At 37.9% G+C, this 26,577-nt stretch overlaps 1 protein-coding gene across 6 annotated transcripts in view; it reads left to right on the plus strand.

Annotated features, from left to right (window-relative positions):
- Nucleotides 1-26,577, plus strand: part of NTN4 (netrin 4) — a 113,688-nt gene that overhangs the window by 61,233 nt on the left and 25,878 nt on the right. For all 6 annotated transcript variants that reach the window (XM_021092743.2, XM_084957574.1, XM_021092741.2 and 3 more), the window contains exons 4-5: nucleotides 9,702-9,828; nucleotides 11,594-11,782. In XM_021092743.2, coding sequence (XP_020948402.2) covers nucleotides 9,702-9,828; nucleotides 11,594-11,782 — 316 coding nt within the window. The remainder of the gene's footprint in view (nucleotides 1-9,701; nucleotides 9,829-11,593; nucleotides 11,783-26,577) is intronic.

Below are 26,577 nucleotides of genomic sequence, written 5' to 3' on the forward strand. Positions count from 1 at the left end.
TGAAAGATAAACCACAAAACTTGATTTTAGTTCATAGTTCTAGCTGTAATACTTCAAAACAAAGGTCTGTTGAAACACATCTTAAAGCAATCTTGGACTCAAATGCCCACAATTTGGAATACACAGATTTGGTAGCATTTGGAAATTTTCCATATGTGGATTCATGCTTCTAAATAATCTTTCAACTCCTGATGTCTTATGATAAATAGTATGCACAATGGCACAGAAAAAAACCTGCTATTCAGATATATAAGTCAAAGCTTTGGCTAGTTCAAAGTCGTGTATGTGAAAAAATGGAAATAAGCTAGCAACCTGAATATAAAAATTGACCTGAAGCTTTAGGTCTGCACAGTGTTCTCACCATTCTTGATAACCTAAATTAAAACTAACTATAAAAGCCATCACACTACATGATATTACTGCCTAACCCAAAAATATCTAATAGGGAGAGCAAATAACAGAAGGAAGGCTTTTCACAAAGAGCAAATCTTTCATTAGAATTCATTTACATCCAGTTATCTCCATTGTCAAATTTATTCAGGGGCATTTCTAAGACCTGCTAACACTTGCAGTGGCCCAGAAATTCCCCTAGGAGGCATCAGAATTTTCAGTGTACAGACAGATTTTACATTGAACTGATGAGAATCGAAAAGTATTTTCTACCTGTACATGCCCTGAACGTATTCATGCCAGGTGTGGGAAATGGGAGCCAAGCTTTCTATATTCACCCACCTCCAAAACTGCTAGACTTCTCCCAGAGGAACAGGACAAATAATGCACTCAAGAACAGACTACCCTTCACAACACCGTAAATCAACTATACTTTAATTAAAAAAAAAAAAGAAAAAGAAAAAAGAATACCCTTGAATGGCTCACTGGTTTGAGTCCAAACCAGTCTTTGTCCCAAAGAGCTCTTCAAGGACAAACTGGTTTGAAACGTACCAATTTTATTTAGGTAACACACGAAAGAAATTTGGTCAAAATAAATCCCTCAAAAATCCTACTTCCCAGAGCACCTGCTGTGTCACAACGGATGGACAGCATCTCTGCAGTGCCAGGACACAGGTTCGATCTTCGACCCAAAGCACAGTGGGTTAAACGATTCAGTGTTGCCACACTTACAGTGAAGGTCACAACTGTGGCTCAGATCAGATCCCTGGCCCAGGAACTCCATATACAGCCGGGTGGCCAAAAAAGAAAAAAAAAGAAAAGAAAAGAAAAAAGTGCTGTTTCCCAAGGTCTTATAATAATATAGTTTAAGGGTTAGGGTGGTGAGTCTGGAGTCAAATTGCTAGAGTTAAAATAGCTCTATCACGTATTGTCTTTGTGACCTTGGGCAAATTACTTAAAACTCTCTGGGCTTCAGTTTCCTCATTTGTGAAATGGCAGCAATAATTATACCTCCCTTAAAGGGTTCTTGTGTAAATCCAATGAATTAATATTTATAAAATACCTTCCAACAGTGCCTGGTATATAGTAAGTGCTAATCAATACTAGCAGGTACTATTACTGTTACTATTCATCATCATCTTTACTATTCCCGTTTCCCTCCTCGTGTTCCTTGTGCTTATGGTAGCTCCCCCAGGGAACTATATATGACCACTGTACATAACGGCATATTTACCAATATGCTTTGCCCAGAAGCACTCTGAACAAAGCTGAATGTCTTTCAGTCCCACTCTGCCTAAAATCCTGCTCTGTGACAAACAATTAAAAGTGTCCCATTCCCACTTTGAATGCATAATTAGCACCCTGCTTTCTTGGGAAGTTTTCTTAATGGAACTAACTCAATAATTAAGATTCTCAATGCCCCACTGAAAATATATTGGCTGGATGAAAAAAAAAATTAACACATATTGATTGAAAACTTATTAATGCCAGTTACTGGGACTTGAAAGAAATTTAAGCCACGGTTTCTTCCCTGCAAAAGCTTACAATCTAGTGGAGACAGGCATATAAACACATGACTACCATACAGTGTACTAAAATGCAGTCTTCCTATGAAATTTGCATTGGTTCCATTCATGTTCTTTGGTCCTCGCCCCCTCACCCCCACCCCATCCCTGCCAGGCTCGTCAGCCAGAGCAAGACTCTTTTTACTGAAGCAGTCTCGGTTTGTCTTTGGCTCCTTCCCTCTCCCCTTCAGACATTCCCTTTCCCTCCACCTGCAAGATACTTCCTCCTTTAGGCAATTCTGTGTTCAGTTCTAGGATTGAGAACAGATGGTTATAATCCCTGCTGATATGTTTGTTGCTAATAATTTTAGGATTTACCCTCTCTGAGCATAAGTGCATTTTTGTAGGTAGCTCTTGAATCTAAAATACCATTCAGAAGCTTAAAGGAATGAGTCCCAATAGGAAGAATTTCAGGCAACAGGCTGACTGAGAAGAGGGAGGTCTCTCAAGGCTGATTTTCATTCTTTAGTCATCATTGATTCTGCTGTGTACCTATCTTTCTTTTATTGCCCATGCTTTCTTCCAAGATGTGCTTTCTCTAGTGTTCAAGTATAGAGCAAAGAATAGATTGAGGAGCTTTTCAATAATGTCCATTCTTGTTATATATATTATTGGACAAGGGTTTGGAATATTCAGCTTCAACCTATTTTATCCCATTCTGATAGTATGTTTCAAGCCCCCTTTAACCAAACTCAATTATTATGCTTCATATTCACCACAGAACTACGACTTTTTCTGTTAAATTAAAACATGCAAACCTTTAAGAAGGGTAGAGGAATATTTTATTCGTTAATGAAAAGACATGTTTTCCTCACAAGGCTTTCTATTCAGAGGTTTGTGCTGTAGCATTGTTGTGCATGTTTTTGTCCCGCTCAAGAGGAGCAGGTTCTAACAGGCTAGCCCATTATTAGAATTTATCTCTTTTCATGCATAAGAAGTTCATTCTTTTAGAAGTTAATCCTTTTCTCTAAAAGGGACATACTATCTCTTTAGAAATTAAATCAGTTTTTGCCTTTACATTTTGTCTCAAGTTGCTGCAAAGCATTGTTCCACTTTCTAAATCACTTGTCATAGCTAAATGGAGGTCTGTGAATTGCCACAGCTGCCTTTAAGTGGGCTTTTTTTTTTTTTTTTTTTTAGGTTCACTGAGTAGGCACTGTTTGTATCCTCCTTTCACAAACATTTTTTAAAGTTCCAATGATAATGTGAAAGAGTATTCATTTTCCATTGGAATTCAAAGTTGAATGATAAAGAATGAAAATAAAATCATATATATGTAAACAATGGCACAAGAGCTCAAGGAAATTATTCAGTTGATGAAATTCAAGAATTTCTGAATATTTAGCTGTAAAATATTTTTTCCACTAACTTACATTTTAAATTTTAGTAGGACACTAAAAATAGTGGTTCCTTTCTTTCTGGGAAGCAAATTTTATCAGACATTCATAAAAGGATTCAGTTAATTTGAGTGAAAGATTATTTACTGTGGTAATTCCATCATGGCGAATGTCAACAGTGAGCATCACTAGATGATGAAATACTGCTTTATTTGGAAGGCAGGTGCTAAAAGGATAGTCTGTGATTACTTTAGTCACAAGCAATGAGGAAATGAAATATAGAAGGAGGAAAACAGTAGGAGAAAAATCAGAAAGAATACAACTCAGTTTACATGTAGTCATTATCAACAAATGCAAATCCATCTTCAGAGACAATTAACATTTACTTTTTCATTTGTGCCACATCAGATGTAGTGCCTGCAAGAAAGAAGGGATGTCTCCTAGCTTTCCCTTATTTGGTTTTCACATCATTTGGAAACATTCTGCTTTGGTGAGATGGTAATAGGACCCAGCCATATGATTTTTAAGTCTTATCAGGTGGCTCGGAAAGATTATGGGTGGTTGCCTACAACCAAGCAGTATTCACAATACAGAGAGGCAGGCCTTAAAAATCACAGAAACTTAAGATTGAGAAGGACCCCTAAAAGCTGGCAAAGCCAGTCTTCCATCTAATGTTTAAATAGTCTCCAACATCTTGGTAAGTGATTGGCCAACTCATGTGCGTGACGCTGCCAATAACCAACTAGATTCTCACAATCTCCTGCCATGGCCAGTTTCCTCAACTCTATGTTTGCTGACTACTAGAAGGCCTTCTGACCCAAAAAGAACAATTAAAAATCAGCTTTTCTAAGTAAGGCATGTATACCTTCTAATGATGGATTTGAAAGGTAACTTTCTCATTTTGTCCCCACCTTATGTCTACAATCTTAAATATGGAGTGTTATTTTCTCTTCCATGTCTGTTTGCCTCTAATGTATAATATTTGTCAGCAAAGAGCACAAGTATTCATGAGCAACCTGTTCCAGTAATTCCTTAAATTACTGGTTTAAAGTTTGTAAGTTTCCTTTCTTGTAAGATAAGTATGCTAAAAATGATTTGCAAGTAGGTTAATGTTAGTAACAAATAAATACTATTAGATATAGGTAGGAAAACTTTTCACATCAACAGAGAAACATACACTGAGTATAACAGAAGAGTTTATGAAATCCACAGTAAATCCAAAACACCAAGGTATACCTCTTGGATAATCAGGAATAGTAGATTTGTTTTTAAAGTAGATTTCTCATTTTCCAATTACACAGCCAGATAGGACTTTTCTCAGCTAAACTTTAAATAGATAATCCCGTTTTCCTGCTCTTTAGCTTATGTTTGTGTATCAAACAAGAGCTATGTTTAACTTGTTACTAAAGTTTCCTTTTTCTGTTTTCTTTTTTTTTTTTTTCAATGAAGACCTAGTTTTACTTGCACATTTTTCACGAGCATCAAATAGTGGGTGATCTTTCAAGCTTGAACAGAAAGAGTTGTATCGCTGAGGAAGGATTTCTTGTTTCAAATGGTCTAGGTAATGATTTACAGCTATTTTTGGTAATTCTCAAAATGACAGCTCTTTGAATTTTTCTGTGTGCAGAAATATTTGCTGGGCTGGCATCTTTCAGACCCCAGGAGATTCATCCCAATTCTCGGCATGTAGGAATGAGGGAATGCTCTGAAATCCTTACTCCAGAGGGAACTGACCTGTCCACATTATCTTGTGATACATGTGAATGTTTGGTGAGGTTTCCCTAAATATCTATGGCCTCCTGAGGCCTGGAATTTGTGAGCCAGGACTAACTTATGAGTTGGGTTATATATAGGCCTTAGGCATTGCAAGACTAAACCTGAAAAACTGACTTCTAATGATAGTTTATTTCCTCTTAAAAAAACTAACAATAGTTTGCAGCATCTATCTTTATATAATATTTAATATATTGTTTTAAAAGTAGGAAGGATACAAAAAGGCAAAAATAAGAATTAGCAACCTTTTAAAATTCTAAACATTATCAGAAAATATGTATGACTGCCACTGGCTATTGGAAAGTATAAGCAGAGGTTAAAAAAAAAAAGAATAAAGGAAGGAGAAGAAAGAACATAAGAAACATAGGAGATAGAAGGCAATTTTTTAAAAAGAGGAAAATTAGGTATATTTAATCACTACCTTTCCCAGAAATCTTCAGTGAATCTTCAGTATTACAAGATAAAGTCAGCATACTAAAACCGTTTAATATATTTCACGATCTAGATAGAACGGGACTTACTCAACACATGCCCTCTGGTTTACTTAGACTGAGCGGGAGTTACCCACTTTGATCTCTACTATAGTTACTTTAGACTTCTTAACATTGTTGCAAATGCACTCCTGGAGTAGTATTCCGTATAATCTCCTTAACATCAGTGATGGATTAGGGATGGTTTATTCTAGGAATTTTGACTTGAATTCTATAAAATACTTGTATCCTGAGTGTTTTATATATGGTGGTTTGTTTTTTGTTTTTGTTCTTTTAACAGGTTATAGAATTTAGACAATTACAAAACTGCTTTTTCCACGAATCTTCATTATGCTAACAACTGCTGTCAGCTACATAAGTATGCCTTCACTTTACTAAATTCTTCAACTTTGGAAGATTTTTCTCATTTAGTTTTTCAATGGATTTCATTTTCTTTGAAATCAGCATCTAGTACAAGTAAACAAAGAATCCACCTTTCAATGAAAGCTTTAAAAGAATCTCACCATGCATAAGTTATTTGATAGAATTTTTATTTTTTTCATGATGAAAAGGAATGTGGAATTTAAAAGATTTAATAAAAGACTTGGGCTGAAGCATTTCTACCGAATATATGAAAAAGCAGATATCCAGGAGCTAGGATGAAAGACCTCATTCTTATAGAGCAGTGAAATTGAATTCCTGCAGGTCTCCAAATTTAAGTGCAAATTTGTCTTTGGCTCTTGCCTGGACATGTGAATAGTGATGTACAATAAACTCTTGCAACCCCACGGGACTTTATGTATAAATAGCTCCCAACAGAGATAGTCACAAAGAGAAGGCCAAGAAAATAGGTATCTATAACTTACCTCACACTTGGACATTCCAGAAGCAAAACCAATAAATTGAATCTATGAGTAGAGTTTCCATAAATAAAAGCAAAAAAACAATTTACAACATCACTGTACTCTAAGGAGACAATTCTTTTTTTTTTTTTTTTTAATTATTTTCCCACTGTACAGCAAGGGGGTCAGGTCATCCTTAGATGTATACATTGCAGTTACAGTTTTATCCCCCACCCTTTCTTCTGTTGCGACATGAGTATCTAGACATAGTTCTCAATGCTATTCAGCAGGATCTCCTTGTAAATCTATTCTAGGTTGTGTCTGATAAGCCCAAGCTCCCGTCCCTCCCACTCCCTCCCCCTCCCATCAGGCAACCACAAGTCTCTTCTCCAAGTCCATGATTTTCTTTTCTGAGGAGATGTTCATTTGTGCTGGATATTAGATTCCAGTTATAAGTGATATCATATGGTATTTATCTTTGTCTTTCTGGCTCATTTCACTCAGTATGAGATTCTCTAGTTCCATCCATGTTGCTGCAAATGGCATTATGTCATCCTTTTTTATGGCTGAGTAGTATTCCATTGTGTATATATACCACCTCTTCCGAATCCAATCATCTGTCGATGGACATTTGGATTGTTTCCATGTCCTGGCTATTGTGAATAGGGCTGCAATGAATATGCGGGTGCATGTGTCTCTTTTAAGTAGAGCTTTGTCCGGATAGATGCCCAAGAGTGGGATTGCAGGGTCATATGGAAGTTCTATGTATAGATTTCTAAGGTATCTCCAAACTGTTCTCCATAGTGGCTGTACCAGTTTACATTCCCACCAGCAGTGCAGGAGGGTTCCCTTTTCTACAACATCACTGTACTCTAAGGAGACAATTCTCTCATGTAAAAAATCTGTATCCTGGAAGTTCTCTGTGGCACAGTGGGTTAAGAATCTGGCATTGTCACTGCAGCAGCTTGGGTCGCTGCTGTGGTGTGGGTTCAATCCCTGATCCAGAAACTTCCACATGCCATAGGCACAGCCAGGGGGAAAAAAAAATCTATATCCTGACTAATCCCTGACAACTGAAAGGACAGCTATAATTAAGCATAAAAACTTGATATTACAATACATAGAAACTAAATTGAGTAAGGTGGCCACCAAAATAATTACTTATGAAAATTTCCAGATTAAAACTCTTAGGCCTCATTCCCAAGTAGCCTGTGGTTCTCCAAGCCCTAAATAATTCCTGCACCTGAATTTTATGTGTGCATAAGGTCCACAGTAGATATATAACACACTTGGACAATGCATATGCTATTTTCAGAGTGCCTCTACTGGTGGAGCCAAAGATATACATATACCAAGAGAAGGAAAAGAGAGGTCCTGGATAAGATAACACAACTTACTCAAGGGCTGAATTAGGTCAAGCAGGAATACATCAATGTACTGGTGTGGCTATGGCCACGTTTGTTAGACTCTAGGGACTATTTCATTTCTGGCCACTCTAAGTACTTGTTGCTTTTTAGTACTTCCTTTATCACTGCAGTCAGAATATTTTAGATGTATTGAAATGAACTTTGTTCATAGTTTCCCTAGCACTTCACTTTGGTTACTTTTGATTCTCTTCCTGAAAAGTCTCTTCCCTTCGGCCTGCCAGAAATACCACCCACGTTCAAGGACCAGCTCCGAACCCAATCCCTCTCATAATGTCCTCAATAAATGCCCAGCTATGGTGACTTCTGCATCTTTTGAATTCTAACATTATTTTGTCTCTTAGGTACTTATTTACAGTCTTGTTTATCTGTAATTTTTTTCTACTGTAAATCTTTTTTCTCCAGCTACATTATACATTATACTTTGCTTAGACAGAAATCATATTTTGTAATGGTTTTTGTATCAAATATGGAGTCTAACATAGTTACTCTCTCGTAGATATTCATTAAAAATTTGTTGACTGGTTGATATGATTTATTACCTTTATGCTGATTTACCTTTTATACTGTTTCTTTTCTTTTCTTTCTTTTTTTTTTTTTTCGTCTTTTTGCCTTTACTAGGGCTGCTCCCGCGGCACATGGAGGTTCCCACGCTAGGGGTCCAATCGGAGTTGCAGCCGCCAGCCTACACCAGAGCCACAGCAACGCAGGATCCGAGCCGTGTCTGCAACCTACACCACAGCTCACAGCAACGCCGGATCCTTAACCCACTGAGCAAGGCCAGGGATGGAACCGGCAACGTCATGGTTCATAGTCGGGATTCATTAACCACGGAGCCATGACAGGAATTCCCTTTTTATACTGTTTCTTAAGAAAAACAACAACACCTCATAGATCCAAACTGGGGAATCCCATTCTGAGCTACTTTACAAAACGTTCATTTGTATAGTCAGGACATCATGTGCCAATAAAAGCATCTTGGTACTGAAATTTGTGGCAACAGTTATTAAGAATTATTCCAGATGATCCCAAGTATTAATTTTTAGAAATTATTGGTGAGGTAATACAAAAGATATTAAAATCTCATAAAAGTCTCAGATCTCAGATAATTCCACTAAAGTATTCCTCACTGTGAGAAATAATATTTAAAAAAAATCCTGAACTGCTCTGAATTGTGGGATTAAAAGAAAATGCCCAGTCATTATGACAATATGTCTTCAAAGTCTTAAAAAACACATAAATATTGGCTACTCAATTTTATCTATAGAAAACACATTCCAAATAAACAAAGATGTACACAAATAGCTACAAGGATATTCATTATAGAATCTAAATATAGGATTTAAAAATATCTAAAAGACTAAATAACTAAAAATACGTGATTGGTCAAATAAATTGCACATCATATAAGGGAGTCATTAAAATGTGTGTTGTAGAAGAATATTAAATGAAATAGAAAGATGATCTCAATACATTATGTGGGAAAAAAAGTTTTAAATATAACTGCATTTTTAAAGTACTGGAAATATATGCTTCAAATGTTGATAATGATGTCACATTGTGATGGGATTACAGGTTTCCAAATTTTCTGCAGTGAGGATGTATTACTTTTGCATAAATAATTAAAATTTTTAAAGTCATTAAAAATTTAAGCAAATATCTAACCAGTACCTCAGAATTGCTATTAGGATCACATATCCCACAGCCAAGGAAATACATTATGTAATCTTTTGAATAACCACAAGGCAAGTTAAAGAAAGGATCTCTCATCTTGTTGACTTGTTCAGAAAAGTAAACGAAAGTGATATGGCTAAAGCCAACCAAGAAGATGAAGTTGTGGGAAGACTGCTTTCTCCTAGCATTGTTTGTGCTCATTGCTCTTACTTATTTTTGTTTGCAGGTCCACGGGAAGTGTATGTGTAAGCACAACACAGCAGGGACCCACTGCCAACATTGTGCACCTTTATACAATGACCGCCCCTGGGAAGCAGCTGATGGCAAAACAGGGTCTCCAAAAGAGTGCAGAAGTAAGTGCCAAGCCCACAGACTCAAAGTCTTTGTAAACTTATAGGTGGACCTCATTGTCTCTAGAAGTATAATATAAAGTGGAGGGTGACAGACACCATAACCTACATAAACAGAGCCCATTACACTGCCCACTGTGACATCGACCGTTGAAATCAGTTACTGCTTGCAAACTCACTGATATGACTATTTTACCAAGGATGTGTTGCCCATTTGCTGGACTCTATGTGGGACCTGAGTCTCTCCTTGAGTTCCATGGCTAGGAGTTCCCTTGTGGTGCAGTGGGTTAAAGACCTGAGATCATCATTGCAGCTGCTCGGGTCGCTGCTGTGGCGGGAGTTCAAGCTCTGGCCCAGAACTTCCACATGTTGTGGCCATGGCCAAAAAACCAAAACCAAACAAACAAAGAAAAATATATGGCTAGACACAAAAGCAACTGAGGATAAGTGTATGCAGTCACCTTCATAGCTGAAATGGTGAATTATAAACATGAAAATAGCTTTCTTGAATTCAATTCTCATAATAATCCTATAAAGCAGGTGAATGTTAATCCCATTTCAGAGATCAGGAAATTGAGGCTTAGTAAGATTAAGTAACTTGCCAAAGTTAGTAAATGACAGTGTCAGGACTTGATCCCTAGTCTTAAGACTCCAAATTAAATGCTTTTCTCCGTAATAACATAATGCCTTTCTTTTCACGTATGATACTCATAATGACGAATTAGATGTGAAATTAAGCCATGACTAACTTTAGGTTTGAGATTGGACATTAGATAGAAGGCTAAAACACATAGGAATATAAATCTTTTTTTTTTTCCTTCTTTGCAATTCAAAATGGAATACACATGAAATAGAAACACATATGCAGAGAGAAATACACATGCCCATAACAATGTTTACATTCACAAATTTCAATTTTACTAGGATTTAAAAACAAGTACAACGGGTAAAATTGAGACGTCACTTCCCATACATAATCTGAAGTCATGAACTGATTTATTTTAGTTTCTCAGAAATGTAAAGGATTTCCTCTAAGTATAAATCTTAAATTATCTTATGCTTTTTAAAGATTATGAATCTGGTCAAAATATCATAACACATCAAGGAAACAATGAAAAACAATAGCACGAACATTTTCAAATACAGTTGACCTCCAGGAAAAAGTCCGGATTCTTATTCTAAATCACTCATCAAGAGAATCTAAAGAATTTCTCCTAAATTCCTAGAATGCCATTCTGGTCCTTTCCACAGAAACCAACTGCATATCTAAATACATATAGAACACAGTGACCTGAGACCTGTCACTTGGCACTATTGCCTGATAATCTTAGAAACGCCTTTGAGAAACTGTTACGTAAGAAACTCTGCAGACCGCTTCTCTAAGAAAATTAAGGCCCCTATAGGAGATTATCTTGCACTCACCAGTACAACAATAGCTGAGGAATAGTACGCATGAAAGTACTACCTGCCAAGTTACTAACTCCTGCTCACCAGACAGTTCCTTCCAGGATCGATGGAAGGAGGGAGGGAGGGGAGAAAGAGAAAGAAAGAAGGAAGAAAGGAAAGAAGCTACTGAAAGAGGAGAGTTCTCAGTGTGTATATTTTTTTTATGTTGTTTTGATTCTTATACTGTAAAAAGGTACAATATTCAAAAACTAAATTATTTAAAAAATTAGCAGTTGGCTTACCCTACTACTAACTGCCTGAATATTAGAGAGCCTGTCATTGTATCTTTAATTCTTTGTTCCCTTCCCATGCTTTTCTCCAGCCTGCAAGTGCAATGGACATGCTGATGCCTGTCACTTTGACATTAATGTGTGGGAGGCATCAGGAAACCGTAGTGGTGGCGTCTGCAATGACTGCCAGCACAACACAGAAGGTCAGCATTGCCAGCGGTGTAAGCCAGGCTTCTACCGGGACCTCCGGAGACCCTTCTCTGCTCCAGATGCTTGCAAAAGTAAGTGAACTTGTGGTTACTGGGGAAAACAGGTTGATTTGTACAAAAGAGATGACTCTCCATCCTTCATTTGCTGGCTCAATGAAGACAGGTCATGAAATTCTCAGACAACTCATTCATACACTTCAGCTAATTTCACTGATAAGGGGTAAGAATTTTCTATCTGTTAGGTACAAGCAGTACAATATTCATAAAAGCAATCCCCTTTCTCACACACCATGAAATAAAACTGTTTCCTATAGCACCACATTTTGAAAACAAGATGACTAAGAGAGAAAAAAGACTGATGAAGAGGAAGATACACTTAAGATTATCTTAAGGCCAAATATATGAGTAGAACACAGACAATAATGAACTCAAATGAAGAAATAAAGAGCAGTTATGTGCATTTTGGTCGTTCTAGTTTTCATTTCTGCATTGAACTTCAATACCTGCAAAATGACAGATTTTGGTTTCATTGTGAATGCAATTTGATTGACTCTGCTCTAATGTACTATTGTATCATAAGTGAATTTGGAGGATAACAATAACTCCCTGCTCTCTTACAAGATAAAAAACTGTTACAGGAGTTCCTGTCGTGGCTCAGTGGAAATGAATCTGACTAGTATCCATGAGCACGGGGTTTTGATCCCTGGCCTCGCTCTGTGGGTTAAGGATCTGGCGTTGCCGTGAGCTGTGGTGGAGGTCACAGAAGCTGCCTGGATCCAGTACTGCTGTGGCTGGGGCTGGGGCATAGGCTGGCAGCTGCTGCTCCAACTCTCCCCCAGCCTGAGAACTTCCATATGCCACAGGTGTGGCTCTGAAAAAGGAAGAGAGAGAGAGAAAAGAGTAGAATTTTAAAAGATTTTCTCAGTTAATGGCACATTATCTGAAACATGTGACTACAAAGGATGTATGCAGAGCGGAAGTAAAAGTCCAGTGTGGATGAATAGTTCCTCTAACTACATGCGTATTTACGTATTTATCAGCTTAGAAATTATTATATAACAGAAACCACTCAAGACTGTTAATGGAGATGAATGATCCTGCCCTTCCTTGCCCCACCAAGGACTCCATGTAAACACAATGACAGGAAAGGAGCTATACAATGGGAGACAATAATTTAAAATCTGGGTTTGTTTTTAATTTAAAGGAAAAATTCGATTACTCTTAAAAATACATAGTTTTAACATCAGGCAGGATATATCTACATGAAATATGGGTGGGCTTACTTTTCCACAAGCTTTCTCTCTTGGATTGTGGAAGGCAGAGTATGGCACAGCTCACTTTCAACAATGAGCCTCACATTTGGATTTGCATCATATTTCTCCGAGAATTCTGTTTTACTCCTGTTCCTTGTTTGTACTCAGACTTTCATTTTAGTTTAGGTTTCAAACAGACCTAGAGTTGAAGCTTTCCCTTCCTCTTCCCACTGTGTAACCCTATGCCAGCTACTGAAGCTATTTGGACTTCGATCTCATTCTCCCGCAGGGTTGTAATGAGAATTACATACGCTAAAGTATGTGCAGTGCTGAGCATGTTGCCTGTCATATAGTAAGCCCTCGAGAAATGAAAACGCGTATTATAATAACTCTTGCCCTATAAGATAGGCAGTGGGAAATATGATAAAGTTTCTACTTTTTATTTATTTATTTATTTTATTTTTTATTTTTTGGTCTTTTTGCTTTTTCTAGGGCTGCTCCTGCGGCATATGGAGGTTCCCAGGCTAGGGGTCCAATCGGAGCTGCAGCCACTGGCCTACACCAGAGCCACAGCAACGTGGGATCCGAGCCGCGTCTGCAACCTACACCACAGCTCACGGCAACGCCGGATCCTTTAACCCATTGAGCAAGGCCAGGGATCGAACCCGAAACCTCATGGTTCCCAGTCAGATTCGTTAACCACTGTGCCACGACGGGAACCCCGCTACTCTTTATTGACTAAAAATACCTTATGTCAAAGATAAATTACTTCTTTAAAAATTCACAGTACATTAGGGACCAAAATATAGTCTCCTTAATTCCATGTGCTGACTGAAGGGCCTGCTTATGAAATTGCTTCAATATAGAACATATTCAGCCCTAAAACCATTTTGTACAGGATGTATTTAAATAGATACATATATGTGTATATTCCATAGCCTTAGATCACTAGCAAAAATGTCTAAAAATAAGGAAGTATAGATTAACAAGCAGAAAAAACAGGGAAGGAAATTAATTTGTCAGTGAGTAAATTAACTATATTCTATACAACAGGCAACATTTTCAAAAAGATATGGTTAAATAGCATTGACTTGAAATACCATGTAGTACAATGTACCTAACATATTCACTCGTTTATTTATTCATTCATTCAATGCATATATATCGAGGGCCTATTATATGCCCCAGGCTCGATTACATTCAGGCACAAAACAAAGACCCCTGTATTCTTTTTTTTTTAATTATTCAATGAATTTTATTACATTTATAGTTGTACAACGATCATCACAACCCAAATTTATAGCATTTCCATCCCAAAACCCCAGCGTATCCCTCCGCCCCTCAACCTGTCTCATTTGGAAAACAAATGAGTCCATATCTGTTCTGCGAAGAAGTTCGTTGTGTCTTTTATTTATTTATTTGTTTATTTTATTATTATTATTTTTTTGTCTTTTTGCCATTTCTTGGGCCGTTCCCATGGCATATGGAGGTTCCCAGGCTAGGGGTCGAATCAGAGCTGTAGCCACCAGCTTACACCACAGTCACAGCAACGCAGGATCCAAGCCGAGTCTTCGACCTACACCACAGCTCATGGCAACGCCGGATCCTTAACCCACAAAGCAAGGCCAGGGATCAAACCCACAACCTCATGGTTCCTAGTCAGATTCGTTAACCACTGAGCCACGACGGGAACTCCTGTGTCTTTTTTCTAGATTTCACATGTAAGTGATAGTATATGATGTTGGTGTCTCACTGTCTGACTTCACTTAGCAGGATAATTTCTAGGTTCATCCATGTTGCTGCAAATGTCGGGTTATTTCTTTCCTTTCAATGGCTGAGTAATATTCCATTGTGTGTATGTACCACATCTTCTTGATCCACTCTTCTGTCAATGGACATTTAGGTTGTTTCTATGTCTTGGCTATTGTATATAGTGCTGCAATGAACACTGGGGCACATGTACCTTTTCGAGTCATGGTTTTCTCTGGATAGATGCCCAGGAGTGGGATTGCTGGATCAAATGGTAGTTCTATTTTTAGTTTTCTGAGGAATCTCCATACTGTTTCCCACAGTGGTTGCACCCATTTACATTCCCACCAACAGCGTAATAGGGTTCCTTTTTCTCCACACCCTCTTCTAGCACTTATTGTTTGTAGACTTTTTGATGATGGCCATTCTGCCTGGTGTAAGGTGGTACCTCATAGTGGTTTTGATTTGCATTTCTCGAATAATGAATGATGTTGAACATCTTTTCGTGTGTTTTTTGGCCATCTGCATGTCTTCTTTAGAGAATTGTCTGTTTAGATCTTCTGCCCATTTTTTGATGGGGTTGTTCATTTTTTGAGTATTGAGCTGCAAGAGGTATTTATACATTTTGGAGATTAATCCCTTGTCAGTCGATTCATTTGCAAATATTTTTTCCCATTCTGTGGGTTGTCTTTTCGTTTTGTTTGGGGTTTCCTTTGCTGTGCAGAAACTTTTAAGTTTAATTAAGTCCCATTTGTTTATTTTCGTTTTTATTGTCATTACTCTAAGAGGTGAATCTGAGAAGATGTCACTCTGGTTTATGTCAGAGAGTGTTTGGTCTATGTTTTCCTCTAAGAATTTTATAGTATTTGGTCTTATATTTAGGTCTTTAATCCATTTTGAGTTTATTTTTGTGTACAGTGTTAGGAAGTGTTCTAATTTCATTCTTTTACATGTAGCTGTCCAGTTTTCCCAGCACCACTTTTTTGTGTGTGTCTTTTTGCCATTTATTGGGCTGCTCCTTCGGCATATGGAGGTTCCCACGCTAGGGGTCCAATTGGAGCTGCAGCCACCGGCCTACACCAGAGCCACAGCAACGTGGGATCCAAGCCATGTGTTCGACCTACACCACAGCTCATGGCAACGCCAGATCCTCAACCCACTGAGCGAGGCCAGGGATCGAACCTCCAACCTCAGGGTTCCTAGTCAGATTCGTCAACCACTGAGCCACGATGGGAACTCCCCAGCACCACTTACTGAAGGGACTGCCTTTTCTCCATTGTATATTCTTGCCACCTTTGTCATAGATAAGTTGGCTGTAGGTGCATGGGTTAAATTCTGGGCTTTCTATCCTGTTTCACTGATCTATATTTCTGTCTTTGTGCCAGTACCATATGGTTTTGAGGACTGTATCTTTGCAGTACAGTCTGAAGTCAGGGAGCCTGATTCCTCCAGCTCCACTTTTTTTTTCTCAGGATGGCTTTGGCTATCTCAGAATGGCTTCCAAACAAACTTTAAAATATTTTGTTCTAGTTCTGTGAAAAATGCCCTTGGTAATTTGATAGGGATCGTACTGAGTCTGTAGATGGCCTTGGGTAGCATAGTCATTTTGATATTTATTCTTCCAATCCAAGAGCATGGTATGCAAAGACCCCTGTATTTAATGAGCTTATATTCTAGCAGAGAAGACAGACAATACATAATTAATAAGTAAAGTATGTAGTTTTTTAGAAGGTGATATGTGTTATTATCACCAAAGAAATAAAAATAAAACATATTAAGAGGGGTCCAAGGTGCCAAAGATTTGGAAAGAGAAAAGTAATGACAAGATGCAGCACTTTTTTTTCCATTTTTCCCCAGTTTTTTGTTTTGTTTTGTTTTTTTTACGGCTGCACCTGTGGCATATGAAAGTTCCCAGGCCAAGGGTTGAATTGGAGCTGCAGCTATGGCCTATGCCACAGCCACAGCAACAGTGGATCCGAGCTGGACCTGTGACCTATGCCATAGTTTGCAGCAATGCTGGATCCTTAATCCACTGAGTAAGGCAGGGATTGACCCTGCATCCCCACAGAGATAATGTCAAGTCCTTAACCCACTGAGCCACAACAGAAACTCCTTTACCCTAGTGTTATTGAGGAATAATTGACATATAGCATTGTATAAGTTTAAGATCTACAACATAATCATTTTGTATATGGATAATTATGAAATGATCACCACAATAAGTTTAGTTTACATCCATCGCTTCACATGGTTACAATTTTTTTTCATTGCGAACAGAACTTTTAAGATCTCTCTTAGCAAATTTCATATATACAGTATAGTATTAACTATAGTTATCATGTCATACGTTACATTCCCCAAACTTGCTGATCTTATAACTGGAAGGTTTGGTTTTTTTTTTAACCACCTTCACCCATTTCGTCCCAACAACCCCCACTTCCTGCCTATGGAACTACCAATCTGTTCTCTGTTCCTGAGTTGTTTCTTTAGATTCCACATATAAATGAGATTATAGACAAGATGCAGTATTAAAAGAGGATAGGCCTCATCACTAAGAAGGTAAGATTTGAGCAAAGATTTGAAGATACTAAAAAAGTTGGCCAAATATTTAACTGGAAGAGAAAAATCTAAGCAAATAGAACATCCTAAGACAAGAAGGTGTCTACTATGTCAAAATAAAAACAATGAGGTCAGTTTGGCTGCATCAGAAAAGGATTTGGTGGGTAGCAGAAGATGAGACTAAAAGTGTGAGGCAAATAATATGGTCCCATAGGCCCCTGAAAGTATGGCAGCTTTTACTTGGAGTGAAATGATGAGCCAGCACAGGATTTTGAGCAGAAAAGAGGCATAATCTGACTTAGTTTTTAAAGGATCATTCTTGTGTTAGACAAAGGCAGCTCAATTCATATTGCATTTGCACTTTTAGCAATCAAGTTTAGTAGAAGTCAACAAGCAAACTAGTGATTCTTAAATAGTGGTCCCTGGACCATTGGCATCAACGTCACTTGGGAAATGTGTTAGAATTGCAATTCTCGGAGTTCCCATTGTGGCTCAGGAGTTAGCAAACCCAGCTAGCATCTATGAGGATGTGGGTTCAATCCCTGGCCTCCTCCGGCAGGTTAAGGATCCAGCGTTGCTGTGAGCTGCGGTGTAGGTTGCAGACGCGGCTCAGATCCCGCGTTGCTGTATCTCTGGCTTAGGCCCACGGGCTACAGCTCTGATTGGACCCCTAGCCTGGGAACCCCCATATGCCATGGGTGTGGCTCTAAAAGACAAAAAAATTTAAAAAAGAAAAAAAGAAATGCAATTCTCAGATTCCAACCCAGACCAAGTGAACAGAAATTCTGTTGGTGGGACCCAGAAATCTGAGTTTTACAAACAAACCGTCCAGGTGATTCTGATGCCAACTCAAGTTTGAGAAACACTGGTCTAGAAGAAGGCCCCCCAAATTTTATTTACATTCATTAAAGCAAACCCAGTTTCTAATATTTAACTAATATTTAAGCATCTGTGCTGGTATAGAAAACAGCTATTCATTTTCACTAGGCTAACAAACAGAAGACCTAGGGGAATGGTCAAAGAAAACTTTCCAACATTGATTGAGGCCACATTTTAGAGGGCCTTGTAGTTAGCCTAAAATTTTTCATGTTTATTCTCTAGGGTACTGGGAGCCACTGCAGTGATTTGATTAGGAAAGTTTCATATATTTCCCACATATTTGTAATGTTTATATTAATTTGAAAGTACTGTGTATAATTTACTGCATTTTACTAATCAAATTTTAAATTCTTCAGCTGTGCAAAATTGTAAGATGAATAAATGTACAAAGGATTAAAACAGATAATTTTTAAAATATCTACGTCTTACCAATAAAAAGAGAAATAGAAAAGGTTTATTGGCAGACATGGAGCCAAAATAAATACTTTGTGTTTGTTTTTGTTTTGTTTTGTTTTTTATTACTGTTCCGTGTTCAAGCTACGGCTCTTATTCTTACAAAATGTAAAAAGGTTGCCAGCTCTAGATTTTTAAATCCTAGAGATCTCATGGATTCAGAGTTTTATAAAAAGAGCATGAAAGAGATTATCTAAAACATGACTTATGCTACCTTATATAGCTCTTCTAGGAACCTGTGCCAAAAAGGCTTTATAGGTTTTGGTCCCCAAACTAAATATTTTTAATCAAGGCATGATACAGTGTGGCATTTGCTTGAAGTTTTTTTAAGTCACTTAATAAAGCTACAACATGGGTTGTATGTTGAGAATGGCAGGAACTGAAGTTGGGGAGGGAGGCAGAAGCCAGCTCACAGAAGTCCAGATAGGCTATAATAGTTTTAGACTTTATCTTGTAAACAGTTTCATTTTTATTAATAATCTTCGCATATCATTAACTCCTTCCTTAGCAGATGTGTCTCTATATCCCCTTTAGAGTTACTAAGGCTGATAATAAAGTTTATGACAAAGTGGTTAATACACTTAACATTTATTAAGTACCTACAGTGTACCATATTTCATGCTAAGTGCTAACAGAGACAGCACTCTAGCCACAACTTTTCTGCCCATTGGTTCCCACTTTACTTTTATGAGGAAGGTAGTATCAAGAAAACAAGTGGATATTTCTAAAAATTTAAACCATCTCAGTGTGTGGCTCCATAAACAACATGCACAATGTTATTCAAATAACAATTTTATTATATTTATTCTACTAGGCTTACAAGGCAAAAAAGTAACATGATACTCAGTGTGTGGTCCCAAGACCAGCTGAAATGGCATCATCCAGTTGCCGATTAGAAATTGCAGAACAGGCAGTTCCCGTCGTGGCGCAGTGGTTAACGAATCTGACTAGGAACCATGAGGTTGCAGGTTCGGTCCCTGCCCCTGCTCAGTGGGTTAACGATCCGGCGTTGCCGTGAGCTGTGGTGTAGGTTGCAGATGCGGCTTGGATCCTGTGTTGCTGTGGCTCTGGTGTAGGCCAGTGGCTGCAGCTCCGATTAGACCCCTAGCCTGGGAACCTCCATATGAAAAGACAAAGAAATAGCAAAAAAGACACACACACACACACAAAAAGAAATTGCAGAACCTCTGATCCCACCCCAGACCTACTGAATCAAACATGCACTTTACCAAAATTCTCAGGTGACTGTACTATGTTAAAGTTTGATAGAGCTGCAGAATACTCTTCATCAAGGGATAAATGCATTGAGCATTTACTCTACAGGTTTTTTTTAGTCAGCCAAACAATATCCTACTGTTCCCTGAACATCCAAATTAACTAATGTGTGTCTCTCTTTGAATGCATATAGGTTTAGATTTTTTTAAATGACTGACATAGAGATTTACTGATAAGTGTGTTTTTATGGTATAGCATTTTCCAAAGTTTGACTCATGGCACACTTACTCCAAAAGATGTTAATAAGAATTAGATATGGGGAAAATTTTTCCACAGCCTTCCAAGTCAGGATATGGTGAATTAATCAAAGGTTTTCTTTCCAAATTTCTTTTTCTCAGGATTTTTCACACCCTTTAATATGCTAGTGTTTTATAAAACTCCTATGGAGCTTTGAAATATGTCTCTCAAATTTAACCAGAGAAGGCTTTTCTTAGAAGCATCTTGTGAGACCAGAATACACTGGAAATGTTCCTATTGTAGAGTGGCTGCATCTACATGAAGAAATCACTTAAGACGTATGCTAGAAGATTCCTTCTGTGTGTTTGCTCTTCTTTTCCCAGTGTTAGACTTACAATTGTATCTCGAAGAAATAATAAACATTATACTTCCATCAGTGAAATAATCACAGACATCATATTAAATAGGCCTGGTTAGTCTACAGTCTATAAGACTGCCAGTGATGAGGTATCAAAACTCTTCTCTCCCTTATTTCTTAGTTTATGTCCTCTCGGGAGTTGGCACTATTGAAAACCTGAAACAGTAGGCCAGATAAAATTTACTGGAAGTATGTAAATCATAGGTCAGTTTAGCTGGAGAAACTTATTGAGTGTCTCCTTTATGGCAGGCACTGTGGTCAGTCCTAGACCTGTAAAGACAAAAGATCTTCCTTAAAGGATCTCACATTCCAGATGGGAAGGAATTTATACTAACAGGTCATTTTAATCCACGGAGATGATAGTGATGATATAACAGTAACACTGGCATTTATTGCCTATTCTTTTCCGTCCACTGTTAAAAGGGCTGTATATGTATTAATTCATTTAACTTTCACAAAAGCACTTTGGTGTAGGTAGTATTATTGGCCCCAGGAATAATGAGGAACATGCCATAAAAGTGAGAGGGTGGGAGCGGTGTGAGGGCAATTAAGGAGAGAATTTCCCGAAGAGATGCTTCACACTCTTTCGGTGGACGTTTTTACTTTTTCCTCTAAAGTGCCGAAACACAAAGTTTGTGCTACTTTCTAATCAGTGAGTGCCTTTGTTGCCTTTAATGAGATGATCTAGAAAAGTGAATGAATGGATGTTATTCTCCCTCACTGAATCTACTACACATTTAATAAAATACTTAACCTGACCATATTAAAGGGTTCAGTAAATACCAGTGACATTATTCTTAGTACTCTATTCACAGTTAGGTAACTAGTTGCCTGTCAAATAAGCCCAAGACTTATTGGCCCCATAAATGTTCTAGGCTATTTTTCCCTCCTAAAAAACACCATGCCAAATACTATGGCATTATGTGTACACTTTTAGTTAATGGCCATAAATTCACCAAAGCTGAATAAATAGGGCCCTGCGCCAAATCTACTAACAAATAGATTTATCCTTGGGAGCAATTAAATCATCTCTGTTCTCACTTCCTCTTTATTTTAACCTTAACTAGAGTCAAATATGGGACCCAAACAATCAACTACACATGTTCATAGCCAAGAAATCACTCCTGAGGATTTCAGAGATGTTGTTTGTTTTTTTAAGGCTAGTAGAGATCACTGAAACTGAATTTATTTCTACAACTCAGAAAAAAGAAAAAAAAAATTTTTAAGGACAGTGCATTTAAGGTCTGTAAACACAAAGGACAATGTGAATCTCTACAGCTAAATCTAGGGCTGAAAGCAGAAGGGAGGCACGAATTGGCTAGTTGTTAAGATAGAGAAGTAAAAAGAGAAACAAAGTTCTCACAGTGTACTGAGACACTTGGAGGAATACTGTCTCTTTGTTCTTAAAGGCAGTCGCTTCCAGCATGACTCACCTGAAATCTTTAAGGTCACCGTGTGCCTTTGGTATCCTATAACCTAAGTAGATTTTCCAGGGGCAGGCCTATTAAAAATATGAGAATAACCCTACCGGAAAGTGGCATGTTGGATTTCTAGGGAGGGAAGAAGCCCTGATTTGTAGCATTGGCCAATTTCTATGGATTAATATTCCCACCATGGCCAATTTCGAACTACCAGATTTTTTTAAAATCGGGAACTTAGACTCAGATAGACTCTAAACCAAAAGTGGAATGGTTTCTCTCCTTTGAACGAGGTCTTGCCTCCACTTTCACAGTCCCCTTCTCTGACCTCAAGCACTGTTGCTATCTAGTCATTGGTTCCCAAACGTGTATGTGAGACAGACTCACTTGGGAAAACGTGTTGAAATATGAAATCTCAGAGCCCAGCCCTAGATCTACTGAATTAGAATCTCCAACAGGGATAAGGACACAAATCTGTGTCCCCATTTTAAAAGCATCATTGGTGATTCTAGTTCAGCCTTTTGGTCTCCAGGCTAGCATGTGAGAACCAATACACATGCTACTCCTGGCGAGACAAGATTTTCCTAACTCGACAGATACAAATGCTGATAAACATTCATTCAGTTATCTTCTCCCACTTAAGAATGTCTAACTCAGAACCTCTGTTTTTCTCCAGGAAAATTTCTGGCAGAATTCTAGAATGTCTGTTTTTCATGTAACAGTTTCAAAATAAATACCCAGCAATTCCATTCAGAGAACTCGCTCTTATTCATAGTATACAGATCTATCTACCATAAATATCTCATAGTTTAAAGTGAATTATTGTAATGAGGCTGGAATTTATTTAAAAAAATAGCTTATTGCTACAGTGACAATTTACTTTCAGTTCCATACTGAGATATACCAGAATATAGCGTTAAACTATTGTAAGTATGTTATGTTAGTATTTAAGTAATTATGAATGCAGTATTTCATGAAGTCCCGTCCTCAATCCTTACCTATTCTTTGAACACCAAGAGATATATTACATGTCTGACAGATGGAAATTGATTGAGTATGGAATATCGACAGCTAGTCTATGACGCTTTTCTATAGAAACTTTCCCTTACTTTAGTGAGAAACATGGATTGAGGCAGATGTTTGAAAAAATGCTTTGTAAAACAGAATTATCTTCCTTTTTAGGAAACAGCCAGTTCGTTAGTTTACAATAAATGAATTGACTTTTATGTCAAGACGTATTTTTAACCATTGCATAATCTCTTTCCACATTTAAAGAAACATCAGCAAATGGAAAAGAAAGTGGAATTCACTCCCTGTCAAAGTAAACAACCTCTTGAAAAACTGACGTGCCCTTCCTTCCTCCCTGGTGGGACAAAATAAATGTAGCCAACTGCCTTTTAGCAAAGAGCGAATAAAAATAAACTTGGTCTCTGGGCCCTAAAACCCATACCAAATGTTTACCAAGATACTGTCGGGTTACTTGGTTACCATTACCCTAACTAGCCAGCTATCTTTGTAAAGAAAGCCTTCTGTCACCCATCCCAGTCTCTTTTGTCCTTTCTTGCTTTTCTTCTTTCGGGCTTGGGGGAAAACTGACCAGCTGATGGAAATTCGAGTGCCCAGAGTGGGTGCCTGGCTTGCTGCAGAGCAGCCTTCCCCCTCGCAGTCGACTCAGACACCGCCTTCCCATCGTGCTCTCCAGCGGGGCTGCTGCCTCTCTCCGTGCTCGGGTCTCCGTTTAACAGTTACGGCCTCTACCTCTAGCATGGTTATTCTTTGCCTTCAAATGGTCTCTGAGGTGAAATTCTTTAATTAATTAAGTCCAGAATGCCTTACCACAACATCACCTTCCAGTGTTCATCCTTGTGCCTGTATTCTAGTCCATTTCAGAAAAGAATTGTTCGTTCCCCAAGGGTTACTGACACTTTTTTTCAGTAGGAGCTTAGTGGGTTTTTTTCTTTCAAAGTGTAGTTTTAGCAAAGCCACATGAGTTCATCTTGTGTCATATAAACAACATAGAAATCTTTGTTTTCTTTTGGAAGCAACTGTGAATGATTCTAGCATAGAATCAATATGAAGTAACTGTTGTTGAAAAGCAAACTTTAAATAAAACAGTGACTTGGCAATAAGGGTTGGGAAACTTTAATCCCAGTTTAAAACAATCTAGGATGAAAAGCCAGAAGGTTAAGAAGTGAAAGAATAGATAAAAAATACATATGTAATTATGTAATAATCATACAGGACTATCTTTTAAAGAGATTAAACAGCATATTAAAATTCACCCCCAAAAGGAGACATTTTATGAACTGATAAATAACAGTCAGTCAAATTTGGGAAGAGAAGTGGGAGAGGTATGGAATTCTCTAAAATGTCTCCAGAGCAACTCACTGAATAAATAAATAACATGCTATTCTGCATTTGATGAGAAGCATTAAATAGTGAAGAAAATAATTATAAAATATCGAAACTCTCAGAAAGTCAGAATTAGATGGGGTATAAAAAAGAAAACTAGCATTTGTTGAGTGGCTACTAGAGGACAGACACTGCACTGGACAATTTACATCAGTTATCTTACTTCGCAATCTTTTTGAGTTAGGTAGTGTCTTTTGTATTTTATAATTGAGGACATTGAGGTTTAAACTGATTATATAATTTGCCCAAGTTCACACAGCTGGTCAAAAGCAGAGATTTAAACCCAGGTGTGTCTGACCCCAAATACTTTAAGCCAAAGACCTATAAAGATCCAAAGAACTTGATTACACTCTGTGACCTAGCTGATGAACACAAAATATGACAGCTAAAAATATTTCTTATGAGTGAGTTCCCATTGTGGCTCAGCAGGTTAAGAGCCAGACTAGTAACCATGAGGATAAAGGTTTGGTCCCTGGCCTTGCTTAGTGGGTTAAGGATCTGGCATTGCCACAAACTGCAGTGCAGGTCTCAGAGGCAGCCCAGAGCCCACACTGCTGTGACGTAGGACTACAGCTGCAGCTCCAATTCAACCCTTAGCCCAGGAACTTCCATATGCTGCAAGTATGGCCCTAAAAAGAAAAAAAAAAAAATTTCTTATGAGGGCTTAGGTTTTTTTTAAATTTATGGAATTTGGTTTTGAGTAAGACCTTGCTTACTGATAACTAGCCATGTAAAGTTTAGATCTAAAGAACTGCATTATCTTAAGGAATCTTAGTATAAGAAAAGTGAAGGTAAATGAAAGGTTTTTCAAATAAATCAACTAAACAATCAGGAAAAGAGTGATACTAAGGGATAAATATAAAAGAAGATAAACATTTGCAGATCAACTAGGAAACTGCTCAGGGAGAATACAACAACTTTTTGCATATACTTTAAACGTATAAGGGGACATATGGAGTGGCAAAGAATAATTTAACTTTCCTAGAACAAAGAGTCACAATTAGATATAATTGGGTGAAAGTGAGGAAAGGAATTTCAGATTGATTAATGGGAAAAAAAATTAGCTGCCAGTGAGAGGCATTTATGGGTGGGGAATGTCTCCCACAGAGTTAGAATAAAGAACTTTTATTACAAATAAAAGCAATAATACTTGGCTGAGTGAAGCATTAAATGTAGGAAACAGTCTTGCACTCTTGTATGGAATAGTCTTACACTGGCAAGATTCAGAATATTCTGTTCTGTTTGACCATTTCAGTTTTTTTATGAATTTGTTGAATTTCTGTTAATCATGTGTTGCAATGCTTGTGGTGCTGAAATACTAAAAACCTGTAAAAGAAACAGAATGAGCCTTTGAGGAGATTCACCAAAACATAAAATCATTTCCTGGCTGTCACTCATTGAGAGGCACATTCACTCAACAGAAACTAAGTCCTGAAAATGAGTCAGTCATGGTCCTAGGTTTTGGGGATACAGAGATGAAATGACATGGCTCCTACCTTCTAGGCCTTCACAATGTACTATAGAGACAACAGTGAGGTAAAAAAACATGAGATTACCCTGGAGGCAAGAAGACCATCAATCATTAAATATTTAGGAGTTCCTGTTTTGGCTCAGTGGTTATGAACTTGACTGGTACCCAAGAGGATAGAGATCTGATGCCTGAGCTTGCTCCATGGATAAGGATCCACGGTTTCTGTGAGCTGTGGTGTAGGTCGCTGATGCAGCTGAGCTCCTGAGTTTTTGTGGCTGTGGCTGTGGGTGTGGCTGTGGCCAGCAGCTGTAGCTCCAATTCGGCCCCTAACTTGGGAACTTTCATATACTGCAGGTGCAGCCCAAAAAAGAAAGAAAGAAAAAAAAGAAATATTTATTACGTGACTGTAATCTATTTTTTAAAAAGTTAACACAGATTTCTCAGTGTGCACTCTGTGGCAGGCCTATCTTATTGATGGTATATACAATAAAACAGAGTCCCTAACCCCATGGAAACAAGCTGTAAATAAATTCACCCAAATAAATATGTAATGGATTATAGCAGGGGCTAACCCATCAGTTCCGTGGAGATAAATGGGATCAATAGGGGTTCTTTCTCCAAAGGAAAAAGACGTTAGAGATGACCCCAGTTCCTGACTAGGTGCCTAGGTGGGTGGTGCCTCGGTGGACGGGGAATGTCGAAGGCTGTCTTCAACAAAAACACGATGGCCATTCTGACTGGTGTGAGGTGATATCTCATGGTAGTTTTGATTTGCATTTCTCTTATAATCAGTGATGTTGAGC

This window comes from Sus scrofa, chromosome 5 (assembly GCF_054392235.1).
Source record: "Sus scrofa isolate SSC_HxYL_T2T_F1_AM1 chromosome 5, Sscrofa_HxYL_maternal_Yorkshire_Landrace_v2.0, whole genome shotgun sequence".
In the NCBI taxonomy this organism is placed as follows: Eukaryota; Metazoa; Chordata; class Mammalia; order Artiodactyla; family Suidae; genus Sus; species Sus scrofa.